Below are 20,144 nucleotides of genomic sequence, written 5' to 3'. Positions count from 1 at the left end.
GTGCTGCCTTGCAAGGAGAGAACAAAGCTAGGGAATCTACCGCTTGGTTTCAAGACCCCGTGGACGCCCCAGCAGCAAAGTCCTGCAGCTGCCACTGTGGTGCACACAGCACACTGATGAGCACGGCCCAGCTCTGGGCTGGAAGTCATGTGGCAAACTGATTCTCCACCGAGGCACCGTGGAGATTTGGTGGGCAAAGGAAAATCTTTACAACAGTTTGCTCTGGAATAATAAGGCACCCAGCGGGAAAAATTACAATTCAACCCTTGCCCTCTATGTAAAAATTAACTCAAAATGCATCCAACACTACATACAACGCTTAAATTACAATAATTTTTCTAGACTTTAAAAAAATAAAAAGGCAAATGAGGCCAGAAAAATATCTCCGTGGCAAGAGCATCTAAGATCCAGACTCCATTCCCAGCACCCACATCAGGCCTGTAGCTCCAGCTCCAGGGGATCCAACCTGCCATTATTTTGATTATTTTTAAGGCAAATGATTGAAATCAACTCTTTGCCAAATGATGGAAACCAACTCTTGGCCAAGGAAGACAGAGATGGAAAATGTAGATGACATTGCTCAGGAGTTGACACCCTTGTGCCTCCCCCAGGATACTATGTGGGGGGACACTGTGGGGTGAGATCTCAGATTATTTGAGATTCAGACGAAGGTGGGTCCCCAGAAGAAGTTGAAGCCTCTTTTTCTCTCTCTCCTCTCTGGCAGCCCTTCACACACACACACACACACACACACAGAAAGAATAGCATTTCTGGGCCAGGTGGAGGGTTTTTACCAGCCACCAGACCTGCCAGCCACTCTATCTTACAAGTCCCAGCAGCCATAACTGTTCAACAGAACCTTTGTTATTTAAACTGCCTGGTCTGTGGTGTTTTGTTACAGTATCTGGAGTTGACTAAAACAGATTCTCAAAACCATCAGTCATTAGAGGAATAACATTTAAAATCACAGGGTGAGGTGAGATTGTTAGTATTCAGGCATCTGAAATGGCCTGCCCTTGGGGTTCTCACAGGATCATCCTCAGCTGCAGTCACTAAGAGCATCACCTGTGCACATTCACTACATTCCCTTTTAAAGGTCCCTGCCCCCCATCTTCCTCACTTTCTCTCCCTCTGCTTGTGTGTTCTCTCTCTCTCTCTCTCTCTCTCTCTCTCTCTCTCTCTCTCCTTTTCTCTCCCACTGCTCCTATCCCTAGAGGCCAGTCTCTCCCCCTCCCCTCCCCCACTTTTAAGATCCCTTTCCCCTAATTAAAAAAAAAAAAAAGGAACCTCTACCCAAGCTCTGTCCATTGAGTCTTTCTCTCATGCTGCTTTTTAAATTACAACAGAGATACCATCACATACCCTTTAGAATGGCTAACAATGAAAGGACAGATATTACCAAGTGTTGTCAAGATGCAGAGTCACTGAAGCTCTTGGGCATTGCACGTGGCAATGAAAACGGTATATTTACTTCCCCAAACCCTTTCACAGAATAAAATATACTATTCTATATGAATCAGTCATGTCAGTCACGGGTGTTCACCCAGGCAAAGCGAAAGGAAGTGCCCAGACAAAGACGTGAACATGCACATCAAATCTGAAAACCACTGGTAGCAACCCCCATAAACTACATAAAAACTAAACAGTAAAGAGAACCCTCAGGCTTTATAGGAAGCAAATGTGTGAATGGTTGATTGGCACCCACTGAGGGGCCTGTTACCAGCAAGCAGAGGGATGGGCTGTGGGGTCACTGTAGAGAGGGCAGAATGGTACCAGGGCAAAGAAACCCCACATGGAAGACTACTTCCTCCCTAATGCAGTTTCTAAAAGCTGTAGAAAAGACAAAATGACAGCAACAAAAAGTGGATCGGCTACTTCTAAGGTCAGAGCTCCGAAGGCTGGGACATCAGGTGACAGGTTGTTTCAGGGCGTGACCCTTCTGCAGGAGGTATATGATGACTGCATATGTTGGTCAACTGTTATTGAGTTGTACATTTAAACTGGAGCATGCAAGTTATTCCTCAGTAAAATTACAAAAGTCATTATCATTATGATTTAAGTTTGCTATCAGATGGGGGGAGGCATGGAAATGAGGACATGGAGGGGCCAGGTGGGCCAGCAGGCCAAGAGCTTAGGAGGTGAACATGGACACTGGCCACCACGGCTCAGGATGCTCCAGAGAGAACAAGGCCTAGAGGAAGGCCTTCATGGAGAGTTACCTGAGATAGAGGCAAATTGGCCCCAGCCACTGTGATGATGCCCCACCATGGGAGAGGGACATGTCCCAGAGGCAGCAGGACAGAGGAGATATCTGATGGGACCCCCACTGTAAGACTTATGAGTAGGCAAGGGGACAGGGGGATTGGAGCTGGATGGAGGGAAGAGTCTTTAGGGCCCTCACATCAGACACCAGTGCCCCAGGTCACTCCTAGCTCCACCCATTGTCTTGGGAGGGGTGGTCTGTCCTTTCCAGACTAGGCTCAAAGCAAAGCTGTTCTCTGTACCACCCCAGACCATCCCTACACCTGTGAATACATACACCCCTATATGTCTGCATCTCTGCACCCCAAGCCTTGCATTTCCAGCCACAGCTTCTCCTTCAGCTGGGATGGAACCAGCTCAGTTCTTCAGCTGTTTCTCTCTCTTTGCAGAAGACACAAAGTTTCACAGAATAGAATGCTCATGGCTCCTCGAAGATGACCAGAGATAGCCTGAACCCAGGAACCAACCACAGGCTTCTTCGCTGGGGCTTGGAGGTGAAGTTCAGGATTACAGCAGTAGGGATAGCCTGGCCAGGATCCTCTGACAAGAAACTGAATTCAGTTCTCCCTCATGGGGCTCCAGTCTTTGGGTGATGACCTTGGGCCAAGTGGAAAGTAGACAGCTGGGTGGACCGAGGCCATCAGCCTTAATACCAAAGAGCCTCTGGCTGGGGAAAGTCAGCTTAGGGGGGGTGGGGGGACAGCCACCAACTGTCCAGGTATAGCCATAGTAGTCAGACTGGGGGCTGCAGAGAGCTGGTCTAGCCTGGGAACCAAAGTCTTTTCACCAATGTTAAAGGCTCATTCTGGACTCACAGGAACCCAGAGCACCCCCCACACCCACATAGAAATACAATTTATACAGCTGTCAAAATACACTTCACTTCGGAAAGCAGAGGTAGGTTCAGAAGGGATCCCCGTCTGGTGGGGTCAAAGATATCAGTCCATGAGTGCATGTGAGCAGGATAGGTGTGGGAGGGAAGAATGCCACCAACCCACAGGAACAAGGCTGGGGTGGAAGGATCCGGGACCGCTGGCCCTCCAGGGGTGGAAGGTCCTGAGAAATGGCTTGGGGAGGCAGGCAGAGCTGACTAGGTTGGGGTATCATGGAATGAGCCAGTGCCCTCTGCCCTTGGTGCATGCTTCTGGAACAGGCTGTAGAGTATTCTCAGTGTGCCCTTGGTGCATGCTTCTGGAACAGGCTGTAGAGTATTCTCAGTGTGCTCTTGGCGTCCTTGTTCACAATATCTGTGGGGAGAGGGAGCAAGGCAGCCTGTCAGGCTAGGCTAGGGAGGACCATTTGTCTCCAGGGATGGAGGAGGGTCCCTTCTCTTATCTGGGCTTCCCTTGCATCCATGCCCCACACACACACACACAGTGACTAGATGTGTGGCTGCTCTGAACACTCATTCCCAGGGACTTCAGTCTTATAGACATGGTGGCCACAGCACCCCTCCTAGAAAACCTCACAGTCAGTATCTCTTTATGAACCAGCAAGCAAGGGGACTCTACTAGCAATGCTTGTCCCTCCACTCCCCACAACTGCCCTCAGTCACATCCCAGGCAAGTAATGCAGGCAATGGACAGCCATGAACTCACCTTCTGGGTTGACAGGGTAGCTGAGTAGACCTTCATCCTTCAGCAACTCCAGGGCTAAGGTGACATTGTGCAGCTATGATGATAAAGCCAATCAAATGTCAGCCCATGGTACCCTGGGTCCAGGCACCAGGCCCGTGCTGTCACCAATGGCATCTGTCCTTGCCCACGCAATGTTTGAATCCCTGAACCACAACAGCAATCAGGGCTCACCCAGTATCTCCTTCCATGCCCTGTGAATAGAGAGCTCACACTCCCTCACACAGACACCCCCATCCGCATACACCTCAGCAGATGCCACACGATGGACATGCACAATCAAGTAGACAGTGCTAATGGGAAAGACCACAGAAAGAGTCTGTGAGAGAATGTGTGTATGTCAGGGCATGTTCTGGTGGGGGTGACACTCTGCATGTGGGTCTGCCAGGTGAGGGGACTTTGTCTCAGACGGGAGCCAGGGCTTGTAGGTGGTAGAGCCCCCAGAAAGTGGTAGCAATCTTTCTCTGCTTGAAGGGCAATCAGAGGAGTAGGGTTATGATGTGGGTCACTAGCCCGCAGCTCTACAGGGCGAGCCACCCTCAGAAAGATCCAGACCAAGAGGGAAGTAGGCTGAGTAAATGCCTGCCAGGCTCCAAGATTTCAGTCTTGCTCTGTAATTCAGGAACACAATTCATACCCCCTCTTCCTAGGATACAGAAGGAAGGGCCAGGGAGGTCAATGCCAAGGGACCTGGGAGAAGCTTCGTCCAGGGGCCTGCTGAGTGCCAGGGAACCTCTGAAGAAATGAGAAAGGAACAGAGCTGGCAGCTAATGAAACATCTAGCAATGTCAGGGCAGGTAAGGCCAAGATGCCTGATGCTGAGTTCTGGCTTGTAATACAGCAAGACAGGCAGAAAATACAGTAGGTGGAAAGTAAAGGAGTATGGGAAGGAGGTCCAGATTGGGGAGGTAGCAGGCCCCTGGGAGGACCCAGCCTGCAGATGACACACGCAGGGACACATTGGGCCCAAGAGGGGAGGGACAGACATCATGACTGGGATTTTACTTCAGAAGGAGAAATCCCAGGACCTGGGGTAGGGGACAGAGTGGAAACAGGTTAGCTGGGTCCCAGGCAGGCCACTGACTGTGTCCACTCTAGCTCATCATCCCTCTCAAGGGTTACCTGAAGCTTGGAAGAATACAGGAGCCACAGAAAGTGCAGGGCAGGGGCCAGAGATGTGCCGCTCCAAGCTTCCTCCCCCAATAGCTCTCCTGCTACTGCTTACTTCCTGGTCTCCACACAACCCGACAGTAAGCAGGAAACCCATTTCAGAGAAGAGAAGCTTGAGACCAGCAGTAGAGAACCTGGACTTTGACCCAACAGGAAGTACTCCTTCCATTGCTGGGGTCCTTGTTTGGAAGGTGGTGGGACTCTTCTCCCTGGGCAGGAAACCTCTGGAAAGGGCTTCTTCAGGGAAGAGCCTGGACCAGAGCCCAGCAGAGACAAGTAAAAAGTTTGATGCAAAACCTGGTAGGCAGAGAGGGAGCAGAGGGAGGGCGCTAGGGTCCCTGTGGGAAAGGCAGGGAGGCACAGCCAGCAGCTCATGGTACACATTTGGAAGGAGCACATCCTGCCACTCACTCTCTTAACTTTCTGGCCTGTCACTCCCCATCACTCCTCTTGGGGTCAAACTTAACTTCCTGCCTACATTAAAGCTGTGTCTTTTGGCAGCTCCAGGCTCCAGGGTCCACGTGAAATGACTTGCCTACCAGACCTTCCCTGTGGCCATCATGAGCCACAGGCCATTCCCCAAAAGTGTTCCCGAGCCTCTGCTGGGTATGCTTCCTCATTTTGAGGTACCCTTTTTCCTGTAGTCTGTAAAACAAACCCCTATTATCACCACTCTCTGGCAGTCTCTGCCGGGCACACCAGAAGCCAACGCCCTGCCTTGATGTCCTAGAACTCCACAATCCTGGGAGCACAGCTGGCAGAGGTGAAGGACCTTGAAAGCCAGAGTTGTGAGGGACAATACTGTGTCCTGGGCAGTGTGGCTTGTCATGAAGCAGACCCTTGGAGAGTGGGGAGTCTAGTGCACTAGTGGATGAGTGGGTGGGTGAGAGGGTAGTTAGGTGATTGAGGGAGGCAGATGGGTAAATATGTGGACAGACAGGTAGGTGAATGAATCGATGGATAGATGTGTAGAAAAAAGATGGATGGATGGATGGATGGATAGATGGATAAACAGGTACATAGGCACTGGAGGAGTGGATAGGTAGACAGGTGGATGGTGTCAATTGATGAGTGAATGGATGAATAGATGGATGGATGGATCTATGGATGGATAAATAGATACATGGGTGTTGGAGGGATGGATGGGTATATTAATTGGTACTTTGATAGGTAAGAGGATAGTGTCAATGGGTGGGTAGATGGACACTTGGATGGGTGGATGAATGGGTGGGTTACTGAATGGGTGAATGGATGGATAATGGACGAATGAGTGAAAGGATAAATAAGTGGGTAAATAGGCATATGAACAAACTTTTCTTCCACCTTCCTCACAGCTTGGAATTGAATAAAGACTGTCAGGCCAATGTCACAAATCTATCCATCCACCCCCCAAAAAAGCCATGGAGGAAGACCTTGGAAGCTTACCATTTCTATAGGAGAGCTGGGAGTGAGATAGAATTCCTTCAGATGCAGAAAGAAGCCTTCCAGCTGTCCGATCAGCAGAAGTAGGATGACCCCATCTGCAAACTACAGTTGTTGTGTTTCAGTCCTAACCATCCCATCCCCATTGCACACTATGAAAGCTTGCTTGGTCCCCAGCTGGACACTTTGCCTGTGGGGTCTGGCTATAGGAAGTAGATTACTGAGGGTGGGTCCTTGGAGGGTACAGTCTCCCTGGTCCCTTCCTGCTGGGCTGTTGACTTCCTGTCCACCAGGATGTGTACAGCTGTCCTCCACCAGACACTCCTGGCATTTGTCACAGTGACATAAAAGGAACTAACACACTAAAGAAAGGAACCAGGGCTCCCATGTGGGAGAGGCTGACATCGGAGGGGTTCCATTCTGCTTTTTACATGTAGTATGAGTTGAAGGACATTGGAGCACCTCTCTGAGCCTCACATTCCTTCCAAGAAGTGGGGATGGCATTCCCAGAGACATGGGGTTGTCAATAGCAGCAGGAAGCAATTTGGAGCTGTCTGGCTCTTAGAGTACATTCAATTAGAAGAGCTGTTTCTAAAATTTCTATGGAATAGTCTCATGTTTCTGTCTCTACCTCTCCCTCCCCCTTCTGCTCCCCCCTCTGTGTGTGTGTGTGTCTTCATGAGTGTGCAGGGATGTGTATATGTGTAAATACCCATGCACATATATTCATGTGATGTAGAGGTCAAAGAACAACTGGAGCATTTATTATTCCTTAGGAACAGCACTTATTTGGGGGTGGGAGGGTGCAATCTCTCACTGGCCTGGAACTTTCTTAGTGGACTAGACTAGCTGGGCAGCATACCCCAGCATCCACATGTCTCTGCCTATGCAGCACTGGTTTAACTATGTGTGCTAGGACCTGGAGACATGGATCAGCAGCTAAGACCACACAGCAGCTCCTGCTCCCAAGCATCTGTAAATCCAGTTCCAGGGAGTCTGACACCTTCTTCTGGCCCCTGTGATAATCACACACACACACACGTGTAATGCACATGCACACCTGCTGGCAAGCACTCATAACTGTAAAAAAAAGAAATGCGTGCCATGGCACCCCAGGATTCTGACTTGCCAGGCAAGCACTTTAGCAGCTGAGCCACCCCCATCGTGTCCGTTTTTAAATGACAAGTTATTCCATGAGCTACAGACACATGTGTGAAAACAGAGTTAGTATAAAATTCTCCCATCAGGACAGGCAGAGAGGAGCACACAGGCCCATTAATATTTCTGTCTGTTCTGTCTGCATGCTCTGAGATAACTCTGCCGTGAGCATGCCATATGCTAATGTAATCCTACTGAATCTCTTCAAAGATACAAAGCACAAGATTGGATGCTGCAGAGAGACGCTGTTCTGCCTTTAATGGAATTTCCCCCGATTAAGTCTGTTCGGATGTTATTAGTTTGGGTGTGGAAGCTTCTCTACTGCTGTCCTCAAAATGTAGCTGGGAAAACCTAACTCGGAGTCCTCCTCTACCATCCTAACATGTCTAAATGTCACCCGTGCTCACTCACTCTTGTTTTACCAAAGGAGGGAGGGACGAGGGAAGTGAGTAAACCTGAGATGTCCTCCTGTGTCTCCTCACAGAAAATACAGTCAGAGGTGGGCGTGTTGCTTGGGGAAAGCAACGGTGAGTCAAATGACAGATATTAAATGACAATAAACAGCAAGGCTCCTGGGCTCACAATTTCAAGAAGTAAAATGGCTCCCATTTTATTAAGTGAGGTGCCTAAGGTTCAGAGAAGTCCAGTAATTCACCCAAGGTCACACAGCCATGTGGGAGTGTCGTCAGAGCCCGGGGACACAAAGGGGCAGGCACAGGATGGAAACATACAGGCATATGGCCCTGAAGCCTATGTTTCTACCCCATTATGTTGCCACAGTGCTTACAAAAGCTCACATGACCACCCACCATGCACAGTGGCTATGAGCATATACCAGAACCCCAACTGTCTCAGTCCAAAACCTAAGACAACACCTTAATCGCTGTGCAACCTTAGGTAAGTGCTTAGCCTTTCTGTGTCTTAAAAGTCTCGCCTATTGAATGGGGTTTTATCAGTTCTCACATGAGGTGTAGGGGGTGGGAATTGTAGAGCTGATGGCAGGAAAATCTTGGCTCCAAGCAGAATAGGTACCAAGAACTCGGGAATATGTGGCCTGACCCTCCCTAACTAACAGCCACCCACGTGTCCCTGAGAAGACAGAAGCTGTGACCAGTTCTACATAGGCCTTGAGACATGGCCAATACCCATAGTCTATGGAGGTCTGCCCAGTGTCCACCAGACCCCATCATTACCCCCACAGGGCCCAGGCAGTGTCAGATCTCTGCATCTCCATCCTCTTGTGTTAAGGAACCCTGCAGACACAGTGGAGTCTCCATGGAAGACATGAGTAGGCGAGGCACTTTGGATCCCCAGGTTTCTGCTCCTACCTTAGGACAGTTAAGTTTGTGTCCTCACAGTGGGCTAGGACCTTGCAGCTCAGGACAGAGTCCACTGAGGGTGGTACTGAGTCAGCATCTCCTGGCACCAACCTCAGAAATGGACCCCTCGTGAATCTCAGCACTACATCTGAGTAAACATGATCACAGGGGAAGGCCCTTGCTCTGGCTTCAGTATGCCCTAGAGTATCCCATGCCCCAGGAGTCATTCTGATAAATGAGTAATAATGAAGCCAGCAGTAGAGATGGCTCAACCTTCCTAGCTCCCCACAGGCCCCCAGCCCAGTAGTTCCAGGGGCTCCCTGTGGCAATGCTGCCTGCTAGTAGCACACCCCACTAGAGAGGGCCCTGAGATCTCTGAAAGTGATGCCTCACTTTCAGTCACACAGTAAGTTTCTGGGGCCCAGGAGCCCTCGTCCTAGGTGGGGACCCAGAAGAAGCCATACCTGTGTGTCCAGACTTTGCACAGACAGGCCCAGGTTCTCCACCTTTTGGTTGACAAAGCTCACAACTGCCTAAGACAAAAGAGCAAGAACCTCAAGACCACCCTCATGCCACCTTCCACCCTGGGGTGACAGAAAGTCTCCCATTCTATCAGCCAGCACCCAATTGGTGTGGAATGAGATCCATGTCCTCTCCCATCACCTGGAGACACAGGCAGGTAGGTGGTGGGCACGGGAAGCTTTGATCTCCCATACCTCTTTGACGGCATGCACTTTCTCCGGAGCCAGCTTAAATAATTCATCAAAGGTGTCCTCTGCAGACCAGAGCAATAAACAGCTCATTACGATGCTAATATCTTTGCTCCAAACAGAATGTTTTCACACAAAAGTTTCTCAGAAAAAAACAGTCCCATGGGAGTCACAGCTTGATCTTCCAGTTCCTGAATGAAATAGGCCTGGGTCCGGGACACATGGCTTCCTGGCTGGGGGATGGGGCGGGGGGGCGTGGCTTCCCTCTCTGTACCTCAATTTCCTCATCTCTGTGAATGATGCTTGCTAGATGCTAGGCTGGGTTATCATGGGCTATGAGCATGCCTCTCGGTAACTGTAGTGGGATAAGTGGTCAGGTAGGTAGAAGATGGTTGAGTAGATATACATCTGGCTGACTTGTGTATAGATGGATGAATGGATAAATGGATGTCTGTGTATGACAGATGGATATATATATATATGAATAATGGATATGTGTATATATATATGTATGTATATGAATTATATATGAATGAGGATGTGTTGTGAGATGGATGGATATATAGTATTTATGAATGGATGGATGGATATATAGATGGATCATTGTATAGATATATAGTTGGATGGATGATCGAAAGATGAGTTGATGGGTAAATAAATGGATAACTCAAAGAAGGGACAAATGAGTGAATAGTTGTGTGTCCAACTGAGGAATGGGTAAATGAAAGGGGTAGCAGCTGGCCCTGACTGGTGAACTGCTTGTCACATTAGCAGCAGCCATGTAATTGCACACCCAAAGATTACATCCTTTAGCCCTTACACCAGCTTAAGAGGTGGGTTCCACATGAAGGAACTAAGGGCACAGACAGGTTAAGGTACCTACCCATGCCTACGTGGCTAATGAGTGAGGGAGTTAGCAACATTTGGCATCACCACCTTTCTGCCCTCATGGTGTGGACTGTGGGTCTCTCCCCATAAGAACAGTACTAAGAAGCCAGCTAAAGGCCAGGCTGACAAAGGAAGGACAAATTCATGAACAAATCCTGCCACAGGAGAGTAGCAGACCACAGTGGAAACGGTTAACCGCTCCATCACAATTCCTTTGACATCAAGAGAAGGGAAAATTTTTGCTTCAGTTACTAAGTTACTTACGTGAAGGCTGGTCCTTGTGTGAGCTAGAGGAGAAATTGCAGAAGACAGAAAAGCAATCAAAGAGTTAGCAAAAGGTCTGCAGCTTTCTCATCACCTAATGTAACAAGCGTGGTACCAGCAGGTGGCGAGGAGATGGGCTCATTTTTTTTTTTTCTGGGCAATCAAGGCAGAGGAAATCAGGGCTAAGTGTCTGGCAGCCTAGCCCTGCACACACACACATCTCAGAACACTTGGATTCTGTGGGGCTGGGGATGTCGGCTAGGTGGGGGTCCCTGCATAGGGCTTGGGGTGTCTCTGCAGCCTTCTGAGGATCAAGCAGCAGCAAGCACAGCGAGGGTCCAGCACCCCCTGCACCTCCCACCTGACCAAGGCTACCCTCACCTGCATTCTTCTGTGAGCTGTTCCACCAGCTTGTCTGACTTCAGGCCAGCCTTGGTGCTCTACAGCAGGGAAAGGGAATGGTTTGACTCCAGAGAACCCCAGAACCAAGTCCACAGGGCCAAAGCAGAGTAAGAGAACCCAGTATACTCTGCTTTGCCACTATCTCAGGATGCTGCTGTGGGCCAGCTTCATTGTCCATTTTCCCTGTGATTACTGAACCCATGAGGATAGCACTGTGGATGCCTCATTCCAAAGCCATCCAAGAGGGATGCATGTGTATTTGTGTGTGTAAATGAGTATGTGTTATTTGAATGAACACACAATGGTTAAATCTGATTTTTTCCCATTTTTTTAGTATGTATGTGCATGCTTTTATGTGCACCTATGTGTGGGGCAGTATACACATGCCATATTGGACATATGAAGGTCACAGACAAGTTTTAGGAGTCAATTCTCCCTTTCTACCATGTGGGTCTCAGTAATTGAACTTGTGTTGTCAGGCTTGACAGCAAACACCTTTACCTGCTAAGTTATTTTGTTAGCCTTACCTGATTTACATAAGTTTGAGAAAGCCATGAAACTGCTCAGTAGTGAATTTTAAACAAATACTTGGGAAAGGTGGTAATGGGTTTGACAAGGCCCAGCTAGATACAGTTGGTTTCATAAGGCAAGTAGAAAGAACACACATGCATGCATGAATGTGTGTGTGTGTATGTGTACAAACACACACACACATACACCATAGAACACAAACTAGTACTGCCAGAGAGAAAAGGTTTCTCAGAAGAGGAGACAGTATGTGGTGATGGATGATAGATGAAAGACATCATACTGAGAATGGTCTTGGAGAGATGACTACCTATGACCCAGGAAATATGATGGCACCAGCTGACCTCTCTGTTGTCATGCCTGTCCCTGCCTCTGCTAGGCAGAGCTGGCTGCTGAGAGCAGTACTGGCTGGCCAGGGCCCACCTTGTTTCTGCCAGCCCAGTCCTCAACTGGCATATGTGATATTCCCCATAGATCACTGGAGCCACTCCACTTTGTATAGATGCAAAGACCCCCTATAGATGCAGTGGCATGGAACAATATGTTCAGATGACCCACCCCTTCCCACAACCTCACAAGTACCTCAATGTGGATGACTTCCACCTGGACATTGTCTGGAAGGGGCAGGTCCGGCTGGAAGTGTTTGACCAGGGCCACCAAGAGATGCAAGGTGGCCAGCAGATCCTTGTTGAAAATGGCTAAAGAGAAGACAGAAAGTCAGAGAGCTGCGGGGCCACCAAAACCTGCAGACACTCTTAGAACTGTACTGTGCAGACCACTGAGGTCAGAATGTGTGTGTGTGTGTTTCTGTCTGTCTATCTCTCTATCCCTCTGTCTCTGTTTCTCTGTTTAGCAGACTGTATGAAGGGTGGATGGGAAGCATATGTACACAGCACACTCATTTGTTGACAGGCAGAAAATTAATGAAGCCAGACTATGAGTGCCATTCAACCAGGCTGAGAAGTGTGGTATGTTCTTAGACTCAGCTGTGGCTGTGTCCCTGGGAAGCCATTGTCCTTTTACTGCACTGACTGCAGTGATATCCCCTAGGGCCATGTGTGTAAGTCAGTTTCTTTCCCACCAGACATCTGACTTTGTGTCCAGCTTGTGCTCACACTATGGGCTGCCTGAAGCCTCTCTGTCCTTCCCAGCCCCTCATGGTTCTTGGGTAGATGAGTGTGTTTCTTATCAAGTGCAGATGGTCCCACCTCCCCTCCCAGGTACCAGCCTGGCTCAGCCCCACTTACTCTCCACACTCCACTTGGCCTGTTGCTCTTCAACCTGAAGACTCTGGTTGACGGCCTCCAAGATGACCCCTAGCTTGCGCCTCTGGCTGGCTGAGGTCAGAGAGATTTCTTCCACTTCCAGCTTGAGGGCTGCCAGCTTCTCTGGAAGCAAAAGAGCAGTAAGGGCCAGGAAGTGCCCAGTAGCTTTCACAGGGACCCTCTTCCATGAAGATAATGCCACCCTGTTAGAGTGGGATACTTGATGCTGAGCCCTGGGCAACCCCAGAACCCTCAACCAAACACACTCATTATCCAAGAAGCCCCCATCTGTTGTAGAATATTATTTTAAGATGTGTTACATTTGTTTATGCTGGGGAACATTTGTTTCATGATGCAAAGATATACTGCAATCCCCTAAGTTGCATTTGTCTAATTCTGTGAAGCTGTGTTACTCTGCCTGTGTAAAACACATGATTGGTTTAATAAAGAGCTGAACGGCCAATAGTTTAGCTGGAAAGGATAGGTGGGGCTGACAGACAGAGAGAATAAATAGAAGGAGAAAAAGAGAAAGAGGAGCAAGAAAAAGGGGAGGACACCAGGGACCAGCCACCCAGCCACACAGCCAACCACGGAGTAAGAGTCAAAGTAATATTACAGAATTAAGAAAAGGGAAAGCCCAGAGACAAAAGGTAGATGGGATCATTTAAATTAAGAAAAGCTGGCTAGAAACAAGCCAAAGCTAAGACCAGGCGTTTATATTTATTTGGGAGCTGGTTAGCAGGCCCCCAAAAGAGCCAAAAGAGAAAAAACAAAAAGTCGAAAACCAACTACATCCATCCACATGGAAAATAGGCCAATGGGGCACATGGAGCATGTATGTGAGCTAGTTGCAACCTTTTGTGCCATCCCCTCTGACCCACCTCACCTTGACTATTCTACCCACACCTTGTTCTGCACTGCTGGGCCATGCCATTCCCACAGGGCAGCAACCTGCTGTCTCCACTGAGAAGTGGGCATATCATTCTTGGTCTCATCCATAGCCAGGAAGAGGAACAGTAGTGAGCTATGCAGAAAGCTGATAGTGCCTGCTCTCTGAGAAGTACCCAGAAGCCTCAGCAGTGGCTGAAGGATCACTCTGGAGCCCATATGCCAAGCTCTACAGAATAGTGGCTTGAGGTGGCTCTGAGAATATGGATCTGGTCCCTGTTGGTTACAGGACCTTTTTCCTTACATAAGACATCTGCGGACCAGACGTGGGTAGAAAAACCATCCAGAAGCAGAAACTTGGCTTGACTTTGTACATCTCTTCCAGGCACACTGGGATCAGCCAGATAAAACCATCCCTGCCTCTGCCTCTGGAATGTCCCACACAGGATAGCCTGGGTCTTTCCAGCAGCACAGGACACTCTGAGGTCAGGGACAGTTAATGCCCCAGCTCCTAAAATCATCAGACACTTCATAAATGCTGGATAGGCTACATTGTGGCAGAAAGGGCAGCAGCCCAGCATCAGACACTGGCTGGAACCATAACTCTACCCTGCCATGCTTGAGTGCGGGCAGGGCCTCCACTTCGGCATCTCTACAATCTGGAAAGCCATAAAGGGGTCCCTTTCCCTGGGGGGCTGAAGCAGGAAGTCACTTGAGGGGTCAAGCGGGGGACACGGCTCCAAAGCCCCAGGAACAGCTGTTTAGGAAACACAGATGGGGTGAGGTGGAACCTGGGCCTCTGCTTACGGAACAGGTGGTGCAAAATGAGTCCATCGAACATGTCCTCCTCCAGGCTGCGGACAACAATGTGCTCTGGGAGAAGTGTGGTGTTGATCCACTCCATCAGCACCTGCCGGTCACAAGGGGCAGCTGACAGGTAGGAGTCACCTGCCCAGGCTCTCATCTCAAGCCACAGTGACCTCTTCTACCTGCCAACTACTACCCACTCTTCAAGGCCTGGCCAAGTGGTGCCTCTTCCAGAAAGTTCTCCCTGGCCATGTGGAAGGAACCAGCCCTGAGCTCCCAAAGACGCTCCTCCCAAGTTCTTCCAGACACCTGCCTGAACCCTGAGGGGCTGTCATCCTGGTATGTGTTGTTTTGGTACCTGGGAGTTGTCACCACTGTAGCAAATACCTAAAACTGGGACATGGCTGTGGAAATGGATGATGGCAATGACTGGCAACAGGCACTCGGTTACACAGCCTAGACTGCCTCCAAGAGAGGGTTGTAAAAACATGGAGGCCACAGGTGATTTGGGTGACATCTCAGATGAAGGTAGGGGTGTGATGCTAGAATGGAGGAAGGTGATGCCAGGGTTGGGTGTGGACAGGGGCATGGTGTCCATAAGCCAGGGCACCACGCCTGGCTCCAGAGATTCAGGGCTGGGCATGATAGTGTACCTTCTGTAGTTCTTCAAACTTAGGGTCCTTCCGAGAATTGGGGGGCAGGTATTTCTTCTTTCCTCCTGGAAGCAGAGGTGTGTATGATGTGAGTACCCTGAGGGCCCCTGGAAGCTATCTCATTGCAGGTCACCCACTGAACCAGGCCCTGGGGGGAATCCTAGCCCACCTCTCACTCATACTTCCTCATGAGCGCTGGGAGTGCACACTTAAGCTCAGAGATCACCCCTTACCCTGAAGGTCACGAGGCTGATGTGCAGCATCACCTAGAATCCCTATCTACACCTGCCCAGAGTGGAGGCATAGCCGAAAGGAGCAAAGGACATGCCAAGCTGTGGTGGGCATCACCTATGCTGCCAAACAGCTCTGGCCAGGATGTAGCACCAAGGTCCCCTGTGCCCTCTTTGGCTTGGCCACTCCCTTCCCTGAGGCCTTGGTCATCAGGGCCCCCACATTTTAAATTCATAGAACCCACAAAGCATCAGGCCCAGAGGGACTTTGTAGGTCAGCTGACCTCAATGCACATGAAGAAACTGAGTTAGCACATGCTCATAAAATACAACCTGCCATGCCACCCACCTAGATGCTACATCTCCCAAAACCTTAGAGTAGAGGCAGCCATGACTGGAGAACAAACAGAACACTGCACTCACGGCTTGGAGTCGACTACTGATAACATGAGTGAGTTAGTGCATGAATAGGAGGAAGAGAAGGAAGAAGTAAGGGAGAGGAAGGAGCAGGGATAGAAGGAAGGAGAGAGGGGTAAATATGTGAATGGATGAAGGATGGATGGATGGTTCATGGATGAGTGAGTGGACGAAAGGAGAGGGTGATGGTACATGGATAGATAGATGGCTACATGTGCAGTGTCCAGGGACAGCCTGCTCATTCTAGTGAGAGAGTCATACACTCTCTCCCTCCCCTGATTCAACAACCATTGTCCCACCAGGGCCAGCACCTCGTGGGAGCTCCTCCTCCATGGGCTGATCCACCTCCTTTGGGAGCTGCAACAGGTTGTAGAGGGGCTCTGACTCCATCTTCTCCTGTGCCTTCCCTGGAGATGACAGGCGATAGAGTGCATCACTGTCCCCAAGGCCCAGACTCACCATGCACTCATTCTTTCATTCAGACTGGTAGAGATGGAGGATGGGAGCGTGACCCTGAATGAACAAACTTTGAAGAGCCAAGCAAGGGTGAGGGGAGAGGCCTGGTGTGGAGCCTTGCCTTGCAGGGGTGGAGACGGTGCCAAGCTGTGATGATTAACCTTGGTTGTCACAGGTCAGACTCCAGACTCACCTGATGGATAGGCAAGGCTCTGGCCATGCCTACATTCCCTCAGTGTAAGAGGGACAGGACCATCCCAGGAGCTGGTCCTGGGCTGAATGAGAAAGGAGAAAGGGAGCTGAACACCATAATCTGTCTCACATCTTCTTGATACATTTTGACCAGCTGCCTTGTGCCCTTGCTGCCATGGCTTTCCGGTCAAGAAGGGCTATACCCTCAAAGTATGAGCTAACGAAGCCCTCCCTTCCTTCCTTGCGTTCCTTTTACCAGGGTATTGCATTAATAATACACAGGCTGAGGGCAAAGCCTGGGTAGAGGCTTGGTGAGGAAGTGGGTTCCTTGTCAGCCAGCCACACAGAAGCCTGCCCACACTCCTGGCCAGGAGACTCACTCCTCTCTCTGAAGCCAGGACACACAGACTCTCTCTCAGGACACAGCCAGCTCCCACAGAACCTCAGACAAGTGTGGGAGGAGAACCCTGTGTCAATCTGTATCAAGATGAGCACCCACTAGTGGGGTGAAGTAGACACCCATCTCTTCAGGTCATTCCCCTGAATTCAAGACCAGACTTCCTCAGCTGTGGATGGGGTGGCCAAAGCCACCCAGACCTGTCCCCCATTCCACGCTGGCTTGGGTTGCAGAGGGAGACTAGCCCATCTGGCCTCTAATTCTGAATGAGGCTTTCTCAGATTGACTTGGCACCCCCAGACTTGGGGTGTGGTCTCTTGGGGCTTTCACTCATGATGCCCAGAGAACACTGTTCTTGTGAAAAACAAGCAGTGTCCCCACCCTATCCCTGACTCACAAAGGGCAGTATCAGGCCTGAGACAGCACACTCCCTGCTCGGACTCATGATGGGCAGCGTCAGGCCTAAGACTAGCAATATTTGTGCTGCCCACCCCCAGCCTCATGATGGGCAGTGCCAGGCCTGCCCCACGCCCAGAGGGGATCAGACTTAGAAGCTAATGGCCTCCTTCTGGTTCCCTAACCTACCTGTAGTTCGACTGCCCACTTCCCCTCTGTAGCTTTCCCTTGTTGCACGGCCACCTTTGACTCTCCCTTCTGTCTCTCTTTCAGTCTCTGCGGCTGCCCCATATTTCTGGGATCCCTCAGATATTTGAGGTCTGGGATCAAACTAGAAGAAGTTCAAATAAGGAGCCCCAGAGCTGTGTGGAGGGAGAGGCACTGCTAGGGCCTGGGGGCCACCTTCCTCAAACTGGCTGTAGCCTGGGGACCTTAAGAAACTCAGCCCTACTCTGAAGCCAGAAGCAAGAGGACAGAGGAACCTGGGAATGAGTCCCAGGCCTCAGGAACGGAAGAAGAGGCAAGCCAGGCTCGCTCAGCCTGAGTGACTATAGGCCAGTCTGCTTCCTCTTTGCCCTGATGTATCTTTACAGGAAAAAGGTGGACCCTGTGTCTAGCCAAGCACACACAGACCTGAAACTGCCTCTGGTGGCCAGTCCCAGATGAGTCCCTTCCCTGTCCCATTCAACAGTTTCTTCATGGTCAGGGAGCTCGGCTTTCTCCTTATGCAGTGACTCTCTGAGGAACCCTGGTCCAAAGAACTGCAGTAGGAGAGGTAGGCAGGGCTCTTCTGTATGGACAGGGTTCACAGCTCCCCCATAAAGTAACTTGATAGCCTCAGCAACATGGCAAGACTCAGGGATCCCCGTTTACAGACCCCCTTACCAGGAGGTCCCAGATGACATGTGGCTCTGGGTTCCTATTCACGGGGCATCTCTGCCTTCCTCCTTGAGTGCCAGTACCCACTCAGGCATGTGAACAGATAGAAGATTCTAGTAGGTCAGAAATCCCACAGGCCAAAGGCCAGCTGCACTCACCTGCCACTTCTTTTCACACCAGGAAATGAAGCCCACTAACACAGAGGGTGACCAGGTTCCTGAGAGAGACAGGTTCCGGGTCCGGAAGTGGAAGGCAGGGCTTCTGCTCACTTCCTCTGCCACCCTGGTGGCTGCAAGCAGCTTCCTCCTCTGAATTGATGGTGAGTGAAGTGCCCTAACTCCACTGAGAGACTACCAGAGGCCCAGCCCCTGCCCTGTCACCCAGTCTTCCAAGGCTCAAGGGCATCTTATTTCCTTCCCTGCCTTTGCCTCTCCATGTCCAAACAATGGCTGTCTGAGCAGAAAACCATAGCAAGCAAATGGTGAGCTCTCCACCACCTTGGTTCTCACAGTGCCCAACCTTCACCCCTGGCTCCGCCTACACAACACACTAACCAAGCAGGTCCCAGGGCTGTCCATGAACCTGCTTTTGCTTGCTTGCTTGCTTGCTTGCTTGCTTGCTTGCTTGCTTGCTTGTTTGCTTGGTTTCTTGATTACAAGATAGTCTTTTGTAGCCCAGGCTGGCCTCAAACTCATCAAGCTGAGATTGACCTTGGACCTGATTCTCCTGCCCCATTCCATTTGTCACATGCCTGGATTACAGGCATGGGCTATGTCTGAGTTAGGGTTTCTGTTGCTGTGAAGAGACATCATGACCATGGCAGCTCTTATAAAGGAAAACATTTAAACTGTGGTGGCTTGCTTACAGTTCAGAGGTTTAGCCTATTATCATCATGGTGGGAATCAGGGCAGCATGCACGCAGACATGGTACGGGGGAGAGAGCTGAGAGTCCTTACACTAAGGAGACGTGTAATGATGCTAAGGGAATCCCTGATCTCTCAGGGTTGCATGAAGGATGCAGCTGAGAGAAAGATGTAGCATCTCAACCTGTGAAACATGGAGTTGTGGTACAGACTAAACCTACAGCCCACCAAACCTCACAGGAAAGCAAAGCATTGTGTACAGAAGGAGGGGATCTGGGGGGGTGGAGCTTGTGACCATGAGCCCCATCCCAAGTCTGCAGAAAGAGATTCTACCCTGCCTGGAAAGTCCCAGGAGTCATCTGAAGTGTCTGTGCTATGGGGAATGCCATTCTCCTCCCTCTTAGGCTCCATCACCCCCCAACTCCCAGGCCATAGGAGCCATTCATTCGGTTCTGGGAGGTGATGCTGTATGGTTTTGAATAGGTTGGTCAGGTCTGGATTGGATAGGGTGGTCCTGACTGGATCTCTCCATATCTGTGGTCAGCTGACATTGGTTCTAGAACAGCTTCACTCCCATGCTCCTGTTAAGCAGGGTTTCTGGCTGTTAACTGCACGACTCTCATGCCCAGCAAGGGAAACAGGGCCCAAAGATTTGTCAAATCTTCTTCAGTGTCACATTTGTTATTGTCCCTTTAGCCAAAGCAAGCTTCACTGCCAGTGCGGAGTCAGCACAGGACCCGAGGGCAAGGATAAAGGAGAGGAAGGGGTTACCCCAGTGTTTCTACCAACCAACACTGAAATGAGCTTGGGTGCTGTGCTAGGATGCGTGGTCATGGCCATGCTCAGTAGGGTCTAGCCCAGGGCCACCAGGCTATGGACAGTTGATTCAGCCCTGAAACAGACGGCCACCCACTAAGGATCTGTTCAATGAAAAGCAGAGAAAT

General features: G+C 50.1%; 1 protein-coding gene across 2 annotated transcripts; it reads right to left on the bottom strand.

Annotated features, from left to right (window-relative positions):
* Positions 1-1,431: 1,431 nt before the first annotated feature.
* Parvg (parvin gamma) lies at positions 1,432-18,706 on the bottom strand. 2 transcript variants are annotated; one of them, XM_051189527.1, is made up of 13 exons: positions 18,496-18,706; positions 16,317-16,424; positions 15,371-15,435; positions 14,718-14,820; positions 13,005-13,145; positions 12,340-12,455; positions 11,209-11,267; positions 10,828-10,850; positions 9,682-9,740; positions 9,430-9,498; positions 6,492-6,593; positions 3,861-3,933; positions 1,432-3,509 (listed from the first exon to the last, which is right to left on the bottom strand). In XM_051189527.1, the coding sequence occupies exons 2-13, from the start codon at positions 16,405-16,407 to the stop codon at positions 3,430-3,432; spliced, it is 981 nt and encodes a 326-aa protein (XP_051045484.1). In that variant the 5' UTR covers positions 16,408-16,424; positions 18,496-18,706; the 3' UTR covers positions 1,432-3,429. The 2 variants fall into 2 exon arrangements, with proteins under 2 accessions (XP_051045484.1, XP_051045485.1); XM_051189528.1 differs by having other exon boundaries at positions 16,329-16,424; positions 18,496-18,699.
* Between the last annotated feature and the right edge of the window lie 1,438 nt (positions 18,707-20,144).

The sequence above is a fragment of the Phodopus roborovskii genome, unplaced genomic scaffold (assembly GCF_943737965.1).
Source record: "Phodopus roborovskii unplaced genomic scaffold, PHOROB, whole genome shotgun sequence".
In the NCBI taxonomy this organism is placed as follows: domain Eukaryota; kingdom Metazoa; phylum Chordata; class Mammalia; order Rodentia; family Cricetidae; genus Phodopus; species Phodopus roborovskii.
This window is presented reverse-complemented; position numbering and strand designations above follow the sequence as displayed.